Below are 17,184 nucleotides of genomic sequence, written 5' to 3' on the forward strand. Positions count from 1 at the left end.
CACACACACATACTCTGTAAGTCCGTGCAGGCAGATGCCTTGTCTCCAGGTGAGTATTGAGGTCAGTCCTGGCTTGCTTGTTTGTGCTGCAGGTCATGGCCACTGTGGCCTCTTCCAGGAGCCTCTGGACAGCAGGAGCCAGCTCCCCTGTAGTTGTCTTCAGTTCCATCTCTTTCTTCCTTCTATTCTCTCGCTGTCGGCACCGTCATCCTCTATTGTGCTCTTTTCCTGCTCTCTACTTCTCTTTTCTCTCTCTCTCTCTCTCTCTCTCTCTCTCTCTCTCTCTCTCTCTCTCCCTGCTGGCCGTTTGCCAGGGTGTTGGTCGCGGGCGAAATCGATTCTGCCGCAGCTGATGAGGGAGCAGAGAGCACACAGGGAAACAGAGCAGGGGAGCCAAGCCCCGATGGGCACAGCATTCGCTCCTCTTGCTCCCCTCCTCTCCTCCTCTTCTCCTCTCCTCCTCTTCTCCCCTCTCCTCCCCCTTCTTTTTCCTCTCTTCCTCTTTTCCTGTTCTCCTCTCTACCTCTTTTCCTGTTCTCCTCTCTACCTCTTTCACCTCCCTGACACAGCTGTCCTTGGTACCTGAGATGAGCCCTAAATGCTGCTGTTTGATTCCCTGTCACACGGTCGTCACCTCCACTGGGCTATGGGGCTGCAATAATTTAGCAATTATTCAATTAGTTGCCAATTATTTTGGTAATCGATTGATCAATTTATATCACTTTTTTAACGAAAATACCTCAAAAATCCCTGATAGGAGCTTAAACATGAATACTTAAACATGAATCAATTAATTGATTAATTGAGAAAATAATCAAAAGATTAATCCAATATGGAAATAATCATAAGTTGCAACCCTACTGGACTCTACTCACAGGCCCTGAGGCTTAAGGACACCACTGGTGGTCACCACAGGGTTTGGCCCTGATGAATGATGAAAGTCTGGATGAGGATTTGTGATGGCGTGTGTGTGGGGGAGAGGGGGGGGGGGGGGGGGGTCAGGAGGAGTTCTTAAAGCTTGTGTGGTATTGAAAAAGATGAATGGAATGTTATCCATGGAATGGAAACAGCTCAAACTCACACTGCTGTGTCTGAAGGCCCCCTGCAGTGCAGCCAGGGCAGGTTCTTCTCCTCACTCTCCGCTTCCCACTGCCAGGTGATGGACACTGTCCACTTACATCTCTGCTGCTGAGGCCGAGGCGGCCAGCTGGAGACGGGGGAGGATGGCAAACATCAGAGTTCCCGCCCCGACGCGCCTCACCCTGCCGCAGGCTCTGGCCTGCCGTTTGCGAGGATTAGTGTGAAAGTGCAAAGAGGGATTTGTCTTGTTCTCCACAGACAGTTCAGTGGGTCTGGGTTATTTTGGAACACCATCAGTGTTTCACATTTGAACAAGGCCACTATATCTGTGTTCGTTCACTTTCCCCCTATACCAAGCCATCTTCGGTAGATATGATGCTATAGACCCACTGGCCAGGGAAAATACTTAAAAGAAATGAGTCCAAACGAACACTGGAAAAGCTCTGTTGTTCAGCAGATAATACATTTCCAATTTTTCATGGTTGCTCATTCACTGTGACTATCACCATATTGCAGTGAGAAGGGAAAAACAACAATTATGATTACTTGGTGCTTACACATACACACACACACACACACACGCACACACACACACACACACACACACACACATGCACGCACGCACACGTACACACGCTCGAACGATCACACACTTTCACTTTGGTGGAACTGATTAGTTGTGATGTTTGCAGACATCCCGTGACTGACGCCGCAGGAGATTTCATTTCAGGCCATTATTACTTTCTGCTCTCGTTTTGTGTCCCACTCCGTGCGGCGGCCATGTTCTCCCTCAGCGCCCAGCACTCGTCACCACAGTGCTCTCCGCAGGTCTCACCAGTGTGTGTGTGTGTGTGTGTGTCTGTGTGTGTGTGTGTAAAGAGGTTTACGCTGATGAGGAGATGGTGTTTAGGTTGAGACCGTAGGGAGGGAGAGGGTGGTGGAGTGACCGCATTCAGACAGGGCAGTGGAAGCTGACGCAAGGGAAAAGGCAATTAGAAGTGCTGTGGGCAGCTTTTTTACTTGCTTGTTGGTTATTATAGATAATAGACAATCTGTAATCTCATCTCACAATGCTATTTTTCTCCTCCCCGCCCCACATCCCCCACCCACCTCACACACACACACACACACACACACACTGCCTTCCTCCCTCTATCTCCTGTTCATTTCCTCCGTTCCCACAGAGGTTCCAGTTGGAGCGAGTGCATCTGCAGGAGGTGAAGAGGTCCAGCTATGAGCACACCAAGAAGTGTGCTGACCAGCTCCTCCTGCTGGGCCAGGTATGTAACTGCATGCACTGGCATAACCCATTGTCAGACTGAAGTCTACTGTAGTTGTAAGCCATAAGCCATTGGTGGGTCAAAAGGCAGTCGCTACAGAGCTTCAGGACTTTCGTAACGCACATTTTGTCATTTACTGAAGTATAGCTCATTTCAACAAAATGACCATTTAAGGATGACTGCAAACACAACAGTCTTATTTTTAGCTTTTCTTCTTATGTCAAACAAACACACAAACACACACACACACACACACACACACACACTCTCCACATCATGGTGGGTTATGGGCTGTTTGACGGCGGGAATGAGCGCAGTGGAGCGAGTGGGCCAGAGCTCACTGTGCTCCGTCTCTGTAATCAGTGGGCTGAGTGTGCTGCAGCCGCATCCATCAGGCCGGCCCATCACCTCCCCATCAGCCTCATGATGAGGGCCGCACCGCCGAGCTTGCCACTGACCGCTCGGCCTCATGATGAGGGCCGCACCGCCCAGCTCGCCACTGACCGCTAGGCTCTCCGCTGACGGCCCAGTCAGGGGGAACATTGTCAGTGAAGTCTAACGGGGAAGCACTTCACAGATAGTCAGTAAATATCCCCAAAGCCATTTCAACTTCAATCTTGTGGAGAATTGTCAGTTTAAGCCACAAGCTACAGACATATTAGATGCTCATATAATGTCAGAATGGAAACACAAAGCAAACAATACTATCGGAACTCCCCCTATTACCGTCGGTCCCGTATTTCCACCGTCTTGCGTGTATGTGTCACTTAATATCCATTTCTATACAAACCAAGACAGCGGACTCCTAAAGAAACGCAACCACCCACACCATAGGTGTATCTAAATTAGCTATGTACCAAAAATGACATTTTACCGTGACTCGAAGAGCTGTAAACAGTGTTGTAAGGCTGCATGTACACAACCGCTTGGAGCTCCAGTGGAATTTTAATTTCATGACGAGAATTCTCGGTCTAACCGTTCATGTGCCGTTGAAACGGTGTAAATAAGCGACCCATCAGGCCAGCACTATAACGGATATTTCAGGCAGTAAATGCTCCCGTTAAGAACCAAACCGGATTTTGTTCAAATCTACACATCTATGGCTACTGAAAAATGTAAGGTTCATTTAGTAAATGTTATTTTGAAGTGTTAAAAAACATTGTTGTTTTAGAATAATAATTTGGGTTGTTACGATAAATGTTATGAAATGAGATTATTCTGCATGCTTTTAGGCCCATCAGTCAGCCTAGAATCCCATCTGTCTTTATTGACCATTACATCCACATGTCCCATCACTGGAGCCCCAGTCCACCTTGCTGCTTTGTACACTAATTACCACGGGGTCCCTGGACTGTTCTAATCGGGTGTGTGTGTGTCTGTGTGTGTGTGTGTGTGTGTGTGTGTGTCTGTGTGCGCCACTCAGACTGACCGGGCGGTGCAGCTGTTGCTGGAGACCAGTGCAGACAACCCCAGCTACTACTGCGACTCGCTCAAGGCCTGCCTGGTCACCACCATCACCTCCTCAGGGCCCTCGCAGAGCACCATCAAGCTGGTGGCCACCAACATGATCGCCAACGGCAAGCTGGCAGGTACGTTACGCCCCCAACAACATGGACCTTTCAAGCTGCTCAGGGTTAACGTGAACATGGACAATTTTACTCTCTTCTTTTTGTGCTTGAAGTTCTGGTTGTGGCACGGTTTTCTGTAATCCAATCTTTTTTAAGTCGCTGTGTATGCCAAAGCTGCAGGATCTGAGGCCACATCCAAGGATATGAGACTGAAATTTGCAGCCAAACCAGCCCCAGTATGACTTCGGTCATGATTTATTCAGAGTTTTTTGTTGCAAAATGTATGTTCGCCACTAAGTATGCGAGCTGCTGGCTGGCACAAGAGACACAATCTTCTCAATCTACACTCGGCAGATCAACTGGTGCCATGTAGAGAAACAGCAGGGATTTCAAGTCTGCACCTGTTTATGCACAAGCAAGCAAACCTAGTGATTTAAGCCCCAGCGTTCCATTGTGTAGCTCTAGAGAGCCCCCTAGCTGTCAGCCTCCTGTAGTGCATCACTATTATCTGTCCTTACATCACAGTACATTACAGTACACCTTCACTGCGATGCATCACCATACATACAGTATTTCCTCTTTATTCTTGTCTCCTTTCTTTTCTTCTCTTTCCCTCTCTCCCTCCCTCTCCCCCTCTCTCACTCCAGAGGGCGTGCAGCTGCTGTGTCTGATAGATAAGGCGGCGGATGCCTGTCGCTACCTGCAGACATATGGCGAGTGGAACCGCGCCGCCTGGCTAGCCAAGGTACCGCTACCGCCCGCCATCCCCGTTCTTGTCAGTCCCATGTGACCCTCTGCAGCCAGGCGTCCAATAGGAGCGCTGCCAGTGCCCCACCAGGGGGCAGACTGGAGCACTCTGGCATCTGTTCACTGTTTCATCGACACTAATACAGCACATCTGCAGCGCATGTTTGTCTCTTGCCCTCTGTCTCCCTCCCAAACCCAATGCCATCGTCTCACCCGTTGTGTCTGTCCATCTCCCTGTCTCCTCGTCAGGTGCGTCTGAATCCGGCGGAGAGCTCGGACGTGCTGAAGCGCTGGGCCGAGCACCTTTGCTCACCTCAGGTCAACCAGAAGTCCAAGGCCATCCTGGTGCTGCTGTCCCTCGGCTGCTTCCACAAAGTGGGGGAGATGCTGCTCAGGTGGGTCCACCTCCGCCACCCTCTGCCCAGAACCCAAGGTCCAGAGCCCAGACATGCTGCTGGTCCTCAGGCTCTGGTCATGGGTCCTGCCAGGCTCTCCCTGTAAAGGCCAGTCCACACCAAGAACTATAACTATAAAGACAACTGCAACTGGAATGATATGGAGGTCCACTCTCACCAACAATAGGAAAAGTCTGTCTTATATTCATTAATGGGATTTCTAAAATGTGATGGATTCTAATTGGCTGGTTTCTATTATTCTCAAAATTGCTGTAAAAATGATCTCCAATGTTATTGTGTCCATGTGGCTATTTCTATAGTATGCAGTGTAGACCCACTAGTTAAGAAACACTGGCTTAGAGCACCTTTAACTGTAGTGATAAACTAAAACTATAGTTTTTGTGTCTATTGTCATAGTAATTGTTGCTGGTGTGGACAAGCCCTTTCAGAGCACTGGTTTCCCCCTCTCTGTCCTGACCTCCCCCTGTCCCCTAGTTAAGTTACGTTAAGTTTTCTTTTCTCTTGCTCTCCCTTGATCTGCACCCAATCTGCGTGCTGTATTGATCCTCATCTGCACTGCGAGGCCTTGTGCATTCTGATACAGCTCGTCCTCCTCTCCTCTCCTCCTCTCCTCTCTCCACTCCTCTCCTCTCCTCTCCTTTCCTCTCCTCTCCTCTCCTCTCCTCCTCTCCTCTCCACTCCTCTCCTCTCCTCTCCCCTCCTCTCCACTCCTCTCCTCTCCACTCCTCTCCTCTCCCCTCCTCTCCCCTCCTCTCCTCTCCTTTCCACTCCTCTCCTCTCCTCTCCTCTCCTCTCCTTTCCTCTCCTCTCCTCTCTCCACTCCTCTCCTCTCCTTTCCTCTCCTCTCCTCTCCTCTCCTCTCCCCTGAGCGGGCCCTGAGCTGACAGTCAGCCCTGTGAAGTCAGCCCTCTGACGACTGCTTTAAGAAAGGCTTCACCTCACCATGCTACCTGTGTTCTGTCTGGCATGCTTCTGAACTTTTCTTTTTCTCTCTCTCTCTCTCTCTTTCTCTCTCCCCCTCTCTTTCCATCCCTGCAGCATGAGGTACTTTGACCGGGCGGCGCTCTTTGTCGAGGCGTGTTTGAAGTACGGCGTGATGGAGGCCAACGACACCACCAATATCCTTTCATCCCAGTCCTGACAACAGTGCAGTGTTTGTGTAGGGCTCCGATGCCTTTATGTCTGGGATCTAGATCAAAGCATGCCATGTGTTTAACCAAGCAAAAATGAACACACAAAAAAACAAGTGCATGACTTCAAGCGGTGTTCTATCAATGAGACTGTAATGCTGTCTAGAAGAGAGATCAGACTGGCTGAAAGCGAAGTTAGCCTGGGTGTTTAGCTAATAGCACAAACATAAGGGAAGACAACAGCCTGCGCGCCCTCTGCTTCTGTGTGCTGGCGTGTGGGAGTAGTGTTTGCTACAGTACGTCAGGCTTTATCGGGCTGCATGCAGCCTCAGTCTTGCTTCTAATGAGGGCACCTGAGACATCTGCCTATCTGTCTGTGTGAATAAACACATGTGTTGCTCTGAGGTCTGGTTTTGGCCCTTAACGGTGGTGGTGTGCACATAAGCTGATCGGCGCGGCGTTCTCGGACTACGCGCGGCTGCTGCGCTCAGTGGGGCTGCGTGAGGGGGCGGCGCTCTGGGCCTCCAAGGCGGGCAGCGCCGGCGAGGAGCTGCTGGAGGAGCTCTTCCAGAAGGAGGCGGCCGAGGCGGAGGCCGGGTCTGGCGCCGACGGCGACGAGCAGGACGGCCTGCTGGTCAGCACCGAGTAAGACCAGACCAGACCAGTCCCAGAGACAGAGGGAGACAGCGAGAAGAGAGGAGCAGAGGGAGACAGTGAGAAGAGAGGAGCAGAGGGAGACAGTGAGAAGAGAGGAGCAAAGACACAGAGTGAGAGGAGGAAAGAGAGCAGAAGGATGGAGTCATTAAGTGGCAGAGGGATAGGGAGTGACAGATCAAAGAATGGAAAGAGCTGTCTCCTCTCTCTTTCTCTCTCTCTCTCTTTCTATTTTCTCTCCTTATCCTCTTCTCCAGTCCACCACAACTCACCTGTGAGATGGAGAGGTGACCGCAACCGTGGAAAACACCAGTACCAGAGTGTCCTGTTTGTGTGTTTTTGTGTATATGTGTGTGTGTGTATGTGTGTGTGTGTGTGTGTGTGCTCTCAGTCTGTAGAAAGTACACATGCAATGTGCATCCTGCGCTGTGAAGTGCAATTAGATGTTCTTATCATGGTCAGTCAGATGTTGCCCAATGCAGTGCCCTGAGTTTTTAGCCGGTGTTCTTGTCATACTCTGGTTATGTGCTACACTCCTGTGTAAATGACCTTTTCTCTTGAAGTACTTTAGAACAGTCTGCGCTGTGGAAGCAGTCATCAGTAGCTTGCCATAGACAGCATATTAGTCAAAAGAAAAGCATTGCCTGTCTATATACTGTAAACCATTCCAAAATGCCATTATTTTTGCACTTTTACTTTGTACCAAATCTTCTGTTTTCTTTGTTTGTTTGTCTTGTGGAATAGCAAAATGACAAAGTTCTGTACTAAAAATTGGAAACCATAGTGAGCGTGTCCTACACCTGAATGGAGTTGGCTCTGGAGAAGCTCTGCTGCATGTATTCAGCAGAGTGGCTTTCTCACCAGGCCCAGCGCACAGTCACTACTGGGTGTCTTATTAAAGGCTGCCAAAGATATAAGAATAAACGCAGCACAGGACTAGGGGGTGTTGAGCACTGTGTGTATTACTACACCACAGGCAACTAGACACTGATGTTCAATGGAAGGAAATGCTGAGCTCCGTAATCCTCTTAATTCCCTCGTCTGCCCTGACACGTTTATACGGGCTTCTCAGAATGGATCCTTTACCTTCTCATCGTACACACGGGTGAGCTGGGTTTGGGGGTTCACTCGCGGATTAGAAAGTATGACAGTACCGGCACCTTAGCACGGTTCCTGAGTAGGCTCTGCAAGTTACTGACATTTAGGAAGACAGTGACATTGTTTGCGTTTGAATTACACAGGTAAATCTAATCTTATTCAGCTGAGGCAGAGCAATTGGGCTGGGTCCATTATGGGTTGCATACCAGTATGCATGTGGCACTAATAATCAAGCACAATGCTTATTGGTCCAAGGCATTCCTCTCTTTTCACTTGCTCGTATAAAGATGTAGACAGATAATTCAGTGCAATCTCTCAAAATCAATACACATATTTTAAATATATTTTCCTGAATATATAAAATTATAAAATTATATGTTTTCCAGTGGTGTGAGTGTTCTATTCTATCGTTCAATGCCTTGTAAAATGCAGAAAGGTCCAATCTATGATACTTTTCCAGGTAGTAATGTGTAATACTGTGTGTAATACTTTTTCTTTGTGAAACAAGTTGTAACAGAAGTCATTAACTGTATACTACAGACAGATAAGGTGGGGCTCTATTATTCAACGTTAATGTTTATGCACCAAGCTATCACATAATGGATTTTATTCCTTCCGTTCTCTCAGTGGCTGAAATAGCACCATTTGTTTGATGCAAATCAATAAACCAAAGCATGCAGTTCAAGGTAGTCCGGGATAAAATCCTCAATTTGTATCAAATTCTTTGCAGTGATATAGGGTTTTATTATTCAGTTTTAATAAACTATTCAGCAACCAATTTGTCTATAGCCTAACTCTTAGTTAACTGAACAAAAATCTAATCCAAAATGTCAAATTCAACTATTAGGTATACTCCTGAATGTCACCTTAAGCTTTTTTTTTTGTTCAAGGACATGCTGCATGTGTTTTGCCTTGTGTGTTTAACAATAGAGCAGGTTACAGCTGACACCTAATGGTAGATATAGCCCAGTGTTTTACAGAATGGTGTGGTGCAATGTTAAAACTAGGCTACCCATCAGTGCTGCTCCATCCCAAGCAGCATTTATGTCAATCCATCCTAGAAGTATCGTTGGTAAATAATTCATCCATAATAGCTGAGTGGCACTTTTCTTGTCCAGGTATACATTTGCTACTGATGAAACTTATCTTATTGTGCACTTACTTTACTTTTCTGGAAAAAAAACTTTCTTAACTCTAAGGATAGTAAAATTCACAGCTACAGTGTGTTTTTGTTAGAACACTTCTTGCCATTGCTGGTTGTTTAGATGTTTGATTGTCTTGTTTAAAATGGATAATGGCTTGTGAATGTGTTTAACGGCCTTCCTTGGTAATCTCTTTGATGTTCTTTTTTTATGTTAATTAACCCTGCTTGCAACGGCTTTGAGCTTTATCAGAAAATCTTATGTAAATATTGTGAGCAATAAATATGTGAATAAGAAACTGTTTTGCGCTCTCGGTAAGTTAATGAAACTGTCACAAGAGGGCGCGCCATTCCTGGAGTTCTCGAGGACAGATCAGCCGCGTGCAGTGCCATCATAGGAGGCCGTGGCGTCTTCTTTAAGTCGGCCCGGGCATTTCGATGGTTTATGGTTTTAATCAGTCTTACCTTAACTAACACGAAACCTGTCCAGCTAACCACATTCTGGGACCAGGGCTAAATCTAATAAAGCTGAGTTTATATCAACTTTTTAGAGATTATGTCCCCATCCCACGTTTAAATAGTGATACATGGTAACAAAGGGCCATTGAGATGTAAAACGAGCTGGCAGTTAAGAGTCAACTGTGACATTTGCATGCAAGAAACCCCAATGACCACATTTCCATCGTACCAAGGATTTGCCCTCACATTTGGCTCCATGCCATACCGTCAGCATTCATCACTGCTTCCCCACATACACAATGTGCATGATGACATCACTCTTGATACAATTTGAAGTTGTTCATACTAACTTAAAATGTATTAAGAAGAGCTTGTGTCAATGTGACACTGACGTGTAAGTGTTAAGCACTATTAACCGGATTCTAACCGTTAATATATTGATTTATCTTGTTGACCCTGCCCAAATGCTGTGCTTCTTTGATTATATATCCACCCAAACCAGTGCGCTTAAGGGAGTAGGCTATATCATCAAGGAACAAATTGTAAAGAAAAAAAAATCGGACAGCCAACAACCTTTATTTATCCATATATTTGCCACTCAAGGTTTGGGGACAGATGGAACAGCCTTGACCACTAAACGAGGGCAATCAAAGTATGGACCGACGGCATTTTAACTTCCTTATTTTAACCTCTATTTTTTCTACACCAATGCCAATGGACAAAGACTGGGAAATTAAAAGGACAACAGTAACTGTGTAAACATAGTCATATACAGATAAGCAAAAAATGAATTCAAATAAAAAATGAACATTGGTTAGTATGTATAGGAACAAAAAGAGGGATAGCCAAAACCTTACTTTTTTTTCAATCATAGCTCAGCATACATCTCTACACAGCATGCAATAAGGCACCTAACTAACAATGAAGCCTATGCTACCATCTGAAGCACAATTGTTAACCAAAGGAGGAAAAAAAGAAAAAAGTTGTTCTATATAACTCACTCCCATAAAAACAGTATACCTTTCATTTCCCTTTCAAATGACCCAAACCATATTTAAAAAAATACATCAGTTTGTAAAAGATTTTTTTCATACACAGAACTGGTAGGTAGAAAGTGCAAACCCATGGAACTCTGAAAATGTTGAAATCAAATTAGGTGTTCATTAAAGCAAGCTGTAATCTGTACTTGAGTATACACAATCTATTACACAGTCTTTGATACTTTGTAGAATGTCTTATGAATATAAGTTAACTATTATGCTATACACTGCTAACTGATTTAGTCTCCAAAGCAAAGAATAAGCTTTTATCTTCTCAAATATGTATAAACCACTTATTCCTAACATACATTTTGGATTAAAATCACCCAACCGCCCTTAAACAAAACTACACCATAGGATGCTGAGCATAGTTTAACCCTGAAGTCTAAGGTTACCACACTGCTTCAGTCATCTTTGACTTAAAAGACCAGCTTGAGCATGCTATGAACACTGTCTGGACTTAGGAGTCACTAAATTCTCACTGGTTGGCATACAGTCCACATGTGTGCTCAAATAGGTGTTGAGGGCATGATCATGAAGTCAAGGACACTGAGCAATTGTCATTTTACTACTGTACTTGTAAGTGAAGTTACAAAAGGTTGACAAACACAATACACCATGATGGAGCTGTTGAATTTTTATCCAGTGACTAGTTCTCTTTTAGAAGCTGCAAAAATACACGGCCAGGCTACACATTTTTAAAGCTCTTTAAGAAAGTAGTGTGCCTTTTTCCTTCGTTCACTGCCAATGTGAAATCAGTGACATCTACTGGTTAACATCAAATCATTAGGTCATTACAAGGCAAAAAAAAAAAGGGTAAGACTCATGGGATTACCAAAAATATAGCTCAGCTTCAGGAACACCTGCATACTACACACCTATACATATATTTAAAAAAGGAAAAGAAAAAAAAAAATCAACATGTATTTATTTACATATGATATCATGTTAACCAACAATGGTGGACTTGAACAAAGAAAACTGCTTCAAGACCTCTTTGTTTTCAATAACTTCTGTGGCTGTCAACTTGAGTGAAGGGACCTCAGGGTAAAATATGACATGGAGATGCAAAGCCTCTCATAAAATTATTCTCCTTTAGGCCTACAGGATACACTTAAGAGAACTGGCCCAAGTCAGTATAACTGAAATCACTATGATATTATTATTATACAGGTTAATCATACTGAGGTGAACTCATCTTTAAAAACATTGAGGCATGTAACAAATCAAGCCATTCAAGCAGGATCACTAGGGATAGCGGCTCAATGTCAATTTTTTTTTTTTATATTGGAGGATCAAAGAACTTGTCTAAGTTTAGCTGAGTAAAGAATTTACAGTCCTTCAGCCGAGGCCACAACTAGTTTAACTTGTCATTTTTATAGTGAAGGATAAACCTTACAGCTGAAATGTGGCCCGACATTGTTACACGGTGAAACTACTACTGGGAGAGACCACATTAAATTGCAGGCATGTGCTCACTGGTCTATATGGATTCTATGGTGCCTCGAAAGGGAGGATGAATGATTGAAACCCTTTCCACACTGGGAGCAGCGGTATGGCTTCTCACTTTGCAGGATTCTTTGCTGCTTGACAACAGGGCTGTATCCCTTTCCTGATGGAACACTGAAGGTGGGCTTCTCGTCCAAGTGGACACGCTGGTGTCTTGCTAGAGAGGAGGAGTGATTAAAACTCTTCCCACAGTGGGCACAGGCGTAGGACTTGCCATCTGAATGAGTTTTCTGATGCCTTGACAGGGAGGACGAATGATTGAAAATCTTCTCACAATAGCGGCAGCTGTACTGCCTCTCTCCAGGCATGCCTCGCTTCTTTGGGGTTGGGGCATCATAGAACACACTCACTGACTTCTCGGGCTGGGTGTATATGTTCTTCAGCTTCTCCGGTGGGCTGTACATGTTCTTCCCCTCCATACTGTGCGATTTGTTGTGTCGGGACAAGGAGGAGGAGTGGTTGAAGCCCTTGTCGCAGTGGGAACAGCGATATGGCTTTCCACCAGAATGGACCAGCTGGTGCTTCTTCAGGTGGCGCTTGCGGACAAAGCTCTTCCTGCACTGGTTGCACTTGTAGGGCTTCTCACCCGAGTGAATCCTGGCGTGCTCCCGCAGGGTGGCAGCTGCGGCAAAGCACTTTCCACACTGGAGGCATCTGTGTGGCTTATCTCCAGCGTGTGTCTTCTGATGTTGTTTCAAGTTGGAGGCCGTGGCAAAGCCTTTCCCGCACAGCGTGCAGCTGAAGGGCTTCTCCCGGGCATGCATCTCCTGGTGCTTTTTCAGGTGACGCCGGCGGATAAAGCTCTTCCTGCACTGTGTACATTTGTATGGCTTGTCGTCTGAATGCATCTTCATGTGCTCTCTGAGGGTGATGGCTGCAGCAAAGCTTTTCCCACACTCTGAGCATCTGTGGGGCTTCTCAGGAGAATGCATCATCTGGTGAGGCTTTAGATTGAATGCGTCAATGCCAACTTTTCCGACTAGCTCCACACCAGTGGGGCCGTAGCTCTTCTCCTTCATGTGGATTTTCATGTGAGCCTTCAGGCTGGAGTCCACTGCAAAGCTTTCACCACAGTGGACACAGATGTAAGGATTGGTGGCTTTGTGGATTTCAAAGTGTTGATGGAGATCTGTGATGCTGCTGAAAATCTCACCACACTCATTGCATTGCAGGCCATGGGCCTCATGAATGACCACACCATTTTCAGACTCCACTGTGAGCTCACCTCCATGGTCGGATTCAGCTTTGACGACATGATCAGGGCCAGCGCCACTCATCTCTGCTTTGAGGAGAACTTCACCCAGGAAGGATTCATTCTCATGCTTAATGTCATGCCCGCCAAAGCACTGGAGGCCAGTCTGATCTGCCTTGGTGTAGTCATGGTCGGTCTCGGTAACAATTTGGTCAGCATCAACACAAGTCACGGCACCCAACTCTGGGCCCAGGCCTTGTATTTTGGCCAGATCTGAACCATGAATAGCCTCAAGATCCAGCCCCCTTTTGTCTTCCTGTGTCATAATTTCTGTCTCTGCTGCATAATGCAGGTCTCCGACTTGCGTATGGGCAATGACACACTCGGAGCCTAATGTGTCAAGGCCCGGCGTGTCACATTCAGTCTCTGACTCGGCCATCAGAACACACTCCAGCCCAACGACTTCCGTTTTCCCGTCTAATGAAACCTTAGCGTTGCTCAGAGAGCACCGCTTTCCCACAGTGAAATGTGTTGTGTTCCTTTCTTCAGAGCAAGAGGCAGGAAGCAGGTGGGCCTGAAAAGAGAATCACATGTGTTAATACACTGAAACAAATGCCTACATAATGCATTGCAATTTAAGACTTCCAAACAAGTATTCAAGGCTCAATGATCATGCAGTACGTAACATGAATCTAAATGTCTGGTATGACTACTAGTACATTGCAGTTGTCAAATGATGCTGTATGACTACCACGGCCAACTACACATTAACCAATCAAAACATGTTTTGAAAACAGACAATATCACATTTCAATGTTCTATCCAAAGCTCCCACAAGACAAATGGCAAAAAAAAAAAAAAAAAAAACATCTAGAAAACATGCACAAGACCTCAGACCTACAGGTTGGTGCCTAGACAAACAATAACACTGGCCAACAGTTTCACGTGCAATGGGTCCTCAGAGCAAACATGAAAACATAAGGATTTGCTAGTGATATGAAACAACTTAAATTGTGACAAGCAACAGTACATATGGGCTCTCCTTTTGCAATGGGCACATTCAGTAACAGCCATACGGTATACCAAAAAACGCTACAACAAGAGGATCAGGAGACAGGGTGAGACGTGAATTTTACTTAGCCTTATTCAGATGGCTTAAGTTGGGCTAACTAGCAGGTACATCTAGCTGGCTAGCCAGCTAAAGTTAGCGATTTCCCCACTTTCTGCGGATGGCTAACTTGCTATCATTAGCTGGCTAAAAGTAATCATAGTCAGTAGTTTAATATTAGCAAACAAATAATATCGTGCACATATCTGTGTAGACAATGCGCCAATTGCAGTAATTGCAGTAAGACATGGTGCATTTAATGTTACACCTTCAATGCTTCAGTTACTCATTACTGTCAACTTCAAAACTCTTAATTCAGATGGTGTATTATTGTTTTCTATAGAATTGTTGGCTTGCTAAAGAGCTTGCTAGTTAGCTTCGTTTGGATTGGCAAAATCAGCTAACTAGCTGCTAACTAGCCAAACACATAGCTGGTAAACAAACTATGTAAAAAGTTAAATATATTATATATATTGGCTCTAATGTGCTAAAATGAAAATTGTCCGATCTATTCAACAGCGAGCTTGCGTATGCGGAAACTTCAGAGTCAACTGGATCATAGAATGTACAGGCCTGCCGCGGTAGGCATCTTGTGGCACTCGGGGAATGAGCAGCTAGCTAGCTGTAAAATGGCCGCCGCTAGCTTCCGCCCTTCACAACGCATTTTAACACTCTGGCTATCTGGCGATCATCGTGGTGGCGAGATGACCAACGTTCTCCTAAATCGTCTCTAACTTACAACTCACTTTTTTAACAATCCTAAAATACGAACGTATCAAATTGCACCTAAGGGCAATGACGCTAATTATAACACGGCTAAACACTAAACATAACTAAGCTAAATACCATAACCAAGATGGCAAACAGGAACAAAAATGGCTAACAGAAGAACAGTCCACTGAAAAGCCCGGGAAAGACGTCCCCCACCTTACATAATCCCAACGAGTTCTTCTACACAATACGTTGTATAATATCGGTCATTAAATAGACATTATTTAGTAGTTACCACATCAAACAATTCCCAGTTTAATGCTAACACCCATGCATCAATGACGCGCATATAATGCTAGGTTAACACTACCGAATTCCTTTAGCATATTTTCTGCCCACTCTCACAACATGGCCTGCCTCGCTAACTAGCGCGCTATCGTCACACCACGATTTGCGGCTACGTGTGCAATTCTAATCGCAACCAACATTTGGCAAGTCTATTTTGAAGATTACAAACAGCTTCGTAGGTCATCTACGATAATAACCTTAAAATATCGCATTTAATCATCCAAAGTTATGTCACAGATAACTTAACGGCCAAATTAACGAAGGCTTTTCAATGAAATAAAATAAAACGTTGGCACCATATACACTAGCGATTTAGCACGCTAACATTACCCGCTAACTAGCCGCGGGTTAAGGTTAGCTACCACAATAGATAATGTTGTACGCTACATGCTAATTTATCAAACGTATCCTTGTCTGTTTATATAAAAAAAAAATACCAACCTCCTTTCCTCTCTTAAGGTTTTCGAGCGAATTCGCTTGCAAACTCTGCACTGACGACGGACCTTGGATCCAGCTACGTTGCCTTGCGTCTGAACTCGTTGCAGTCTTCCTCTCTCTGTACTTACGTACAGCTGGCGCCACTGATCTTCTGGCGCCAACAGTATTTGAGCGCATGAGCAAAGGCTTTACGCTGGCTCTCGTTGTTAAACGTATACAGTGCTGCCACCTTTGGCTCTGGAGTAGGCTCTATCTTGGGTTCTTTGCTGGTTCTTTGTAAACATGTAGCCAAATCCGTGAAGACAGACACACGTTTTAATCACAAGTTACAAAATATCCAACAGTAGGCCTACGTATAACTAATAGCCTAGGCCTAGGCTACATAGGCTACTTGTAAGCTATGATACTACTGTAAAAGACGCATATTCATTACAATCAAGGACCATTTCGAAGCGTTATTGTTGTACAAATAACAACAAGGCCAGGCGATCCTGGCATGTGAAACCTGCTTGTTTCTTTTAAGGCTTTAGGGTTGTTTTGCGCGTGTTAGATGTTGCGTTAAAATTTGAGTGTGTCTCACGTGCGTATGCTATCTTGTTGTTGGGCCATTCGAATCTAGGCCTAGGCTACAGTCTGATCCTATTATATGGTCGATTTTATGTAGGCCACTAGAGCGCACTATTTGCCAGGAGTAGTCGAATATGCCGAATTGTACATAGATTGCGTGTGTGTGTGTGTGTGTGTGTGAGAGAGAAAGAGAAAGAGAGAGAGAGATCGAGATCTTAATGCGTGCGCCGCCCGCCCTGGTCACAGCGCGCCCTAAAAGACAAAGGCAGTAAAAGCCGAGTTCAAAACCAAAGCTTTTGACCATGTAATCTGACGTGACTGTGGAAAAGGCTTCAACTGAATTACTAGTTTCCATTCGGTACCATTCAAGGAGAATAGGCCTAAGTCTAATAGTGATTTTTGACAAGATCACCCTAGAATTACTTTTTGTATTTTATCAGCCTTTTTATGTATGTCTATGGAGGGATGTCATCTTGTCAGGTGAATAGGTAAACATTTTAACTAATAGATTACATTTTTAAATTACATTACATTTTTGTAACTTTTCTGAAATTTTATGTAGACCTATTAAGTAAAATGAGCCATTATCTAGGAAGTAATATATCCCTGCATAAGTGTATGATATACATAAACACACAAAACACACAAAAAGCTACAAAAACTAGCAACTCTCCCTTGGCTTGTGAGCTCCAGAAATC

The 17,184-nt window shown here is 45.0% G+C and overlaps 2 protein-coding genes across 2 annotated transcripts in view; one reads left to right on the forward strand and one right to left on the reverse strand.

Annotated features, from left to right (window-relative positions):
• The window catches only part of wdr11 (WD repeat domain 11), a gene marked incomplete in the record, with an annotated part of 45,224 nt that extends 35,808 nt beyond the window's left edge, over positions 1-9,416 (forward strand). The window contains 6 exon segments of the mRNA XM_076286172.1: positions 2,265-2,360; positions 3,784-3,949; positions 4,576-4,673; positions 4,925-5,070; positions 6,130-6,209; positions 6,662-9,416. Of these exon segments, the coding sequence (XP_076142287.1) occupies positions 2,265-2,360; positions 3,784-3,949; positions 4,576-4,673; positions 4,925-5,070; positions 6,130-6,209; positions 6,662-6,870 (795 nt within the window).
• A 717-nt stretch (positions 9,417-10,133) lies between these two features.
• LOC143124550 (uncharacterized) lies at positions 10,134-16,059 on the reverse strand. The gene is made up of 2 exons (XM_076286173.1): positions 15,923-16,059; positions 10,134-13,888 (listed from the first exon to the last, which is right to left on the reverse strand). Exon 2 carries the CDS (start codon positions 13,751-13,753, stop codon positions 12,089-12,091), a length of 1,665 nt encoding a protein of 554 aa, XP_076142288.1. The 5' UTR covers positions 13,754-13,888; positions 15,923-16,059; the 3' UTR covers positions 10,134-12,088.
• Between the last annotated feature and the right edge of the window lie 1,125 nt (positions 16,060-17,184).

This window comes from Alosa pseudoharengus, unplaced genomic scaffold (genome assembly GCF_046254945.1).
Source record: "Alosa pseudoharengus isolate Yale_2024_CS ecotype anadromous, Long Island Sound unplaced genomic scaffold, YU_APseudo_1.1 YU_APseudo_1.1_scf_15, whole genome shotgun sequence".
NCBI classification, from domain to species: domain Eukaryota; kingdom Metazoa; phylum Chordata; class Actinopteri; order Clupeiformes; family Clupeidae; genus Alosa; species Alosa pseudoharengus.

Excerpts from the sequence above, each read along its gene's own strand:
- LOC143124550 (XM_076286173.1), bottom strand. The coding sequence starts at position 13,753 with ATGGCCGAGTCAGAGACTGAATGTGACACGCCGGGCCTTGACACATTA.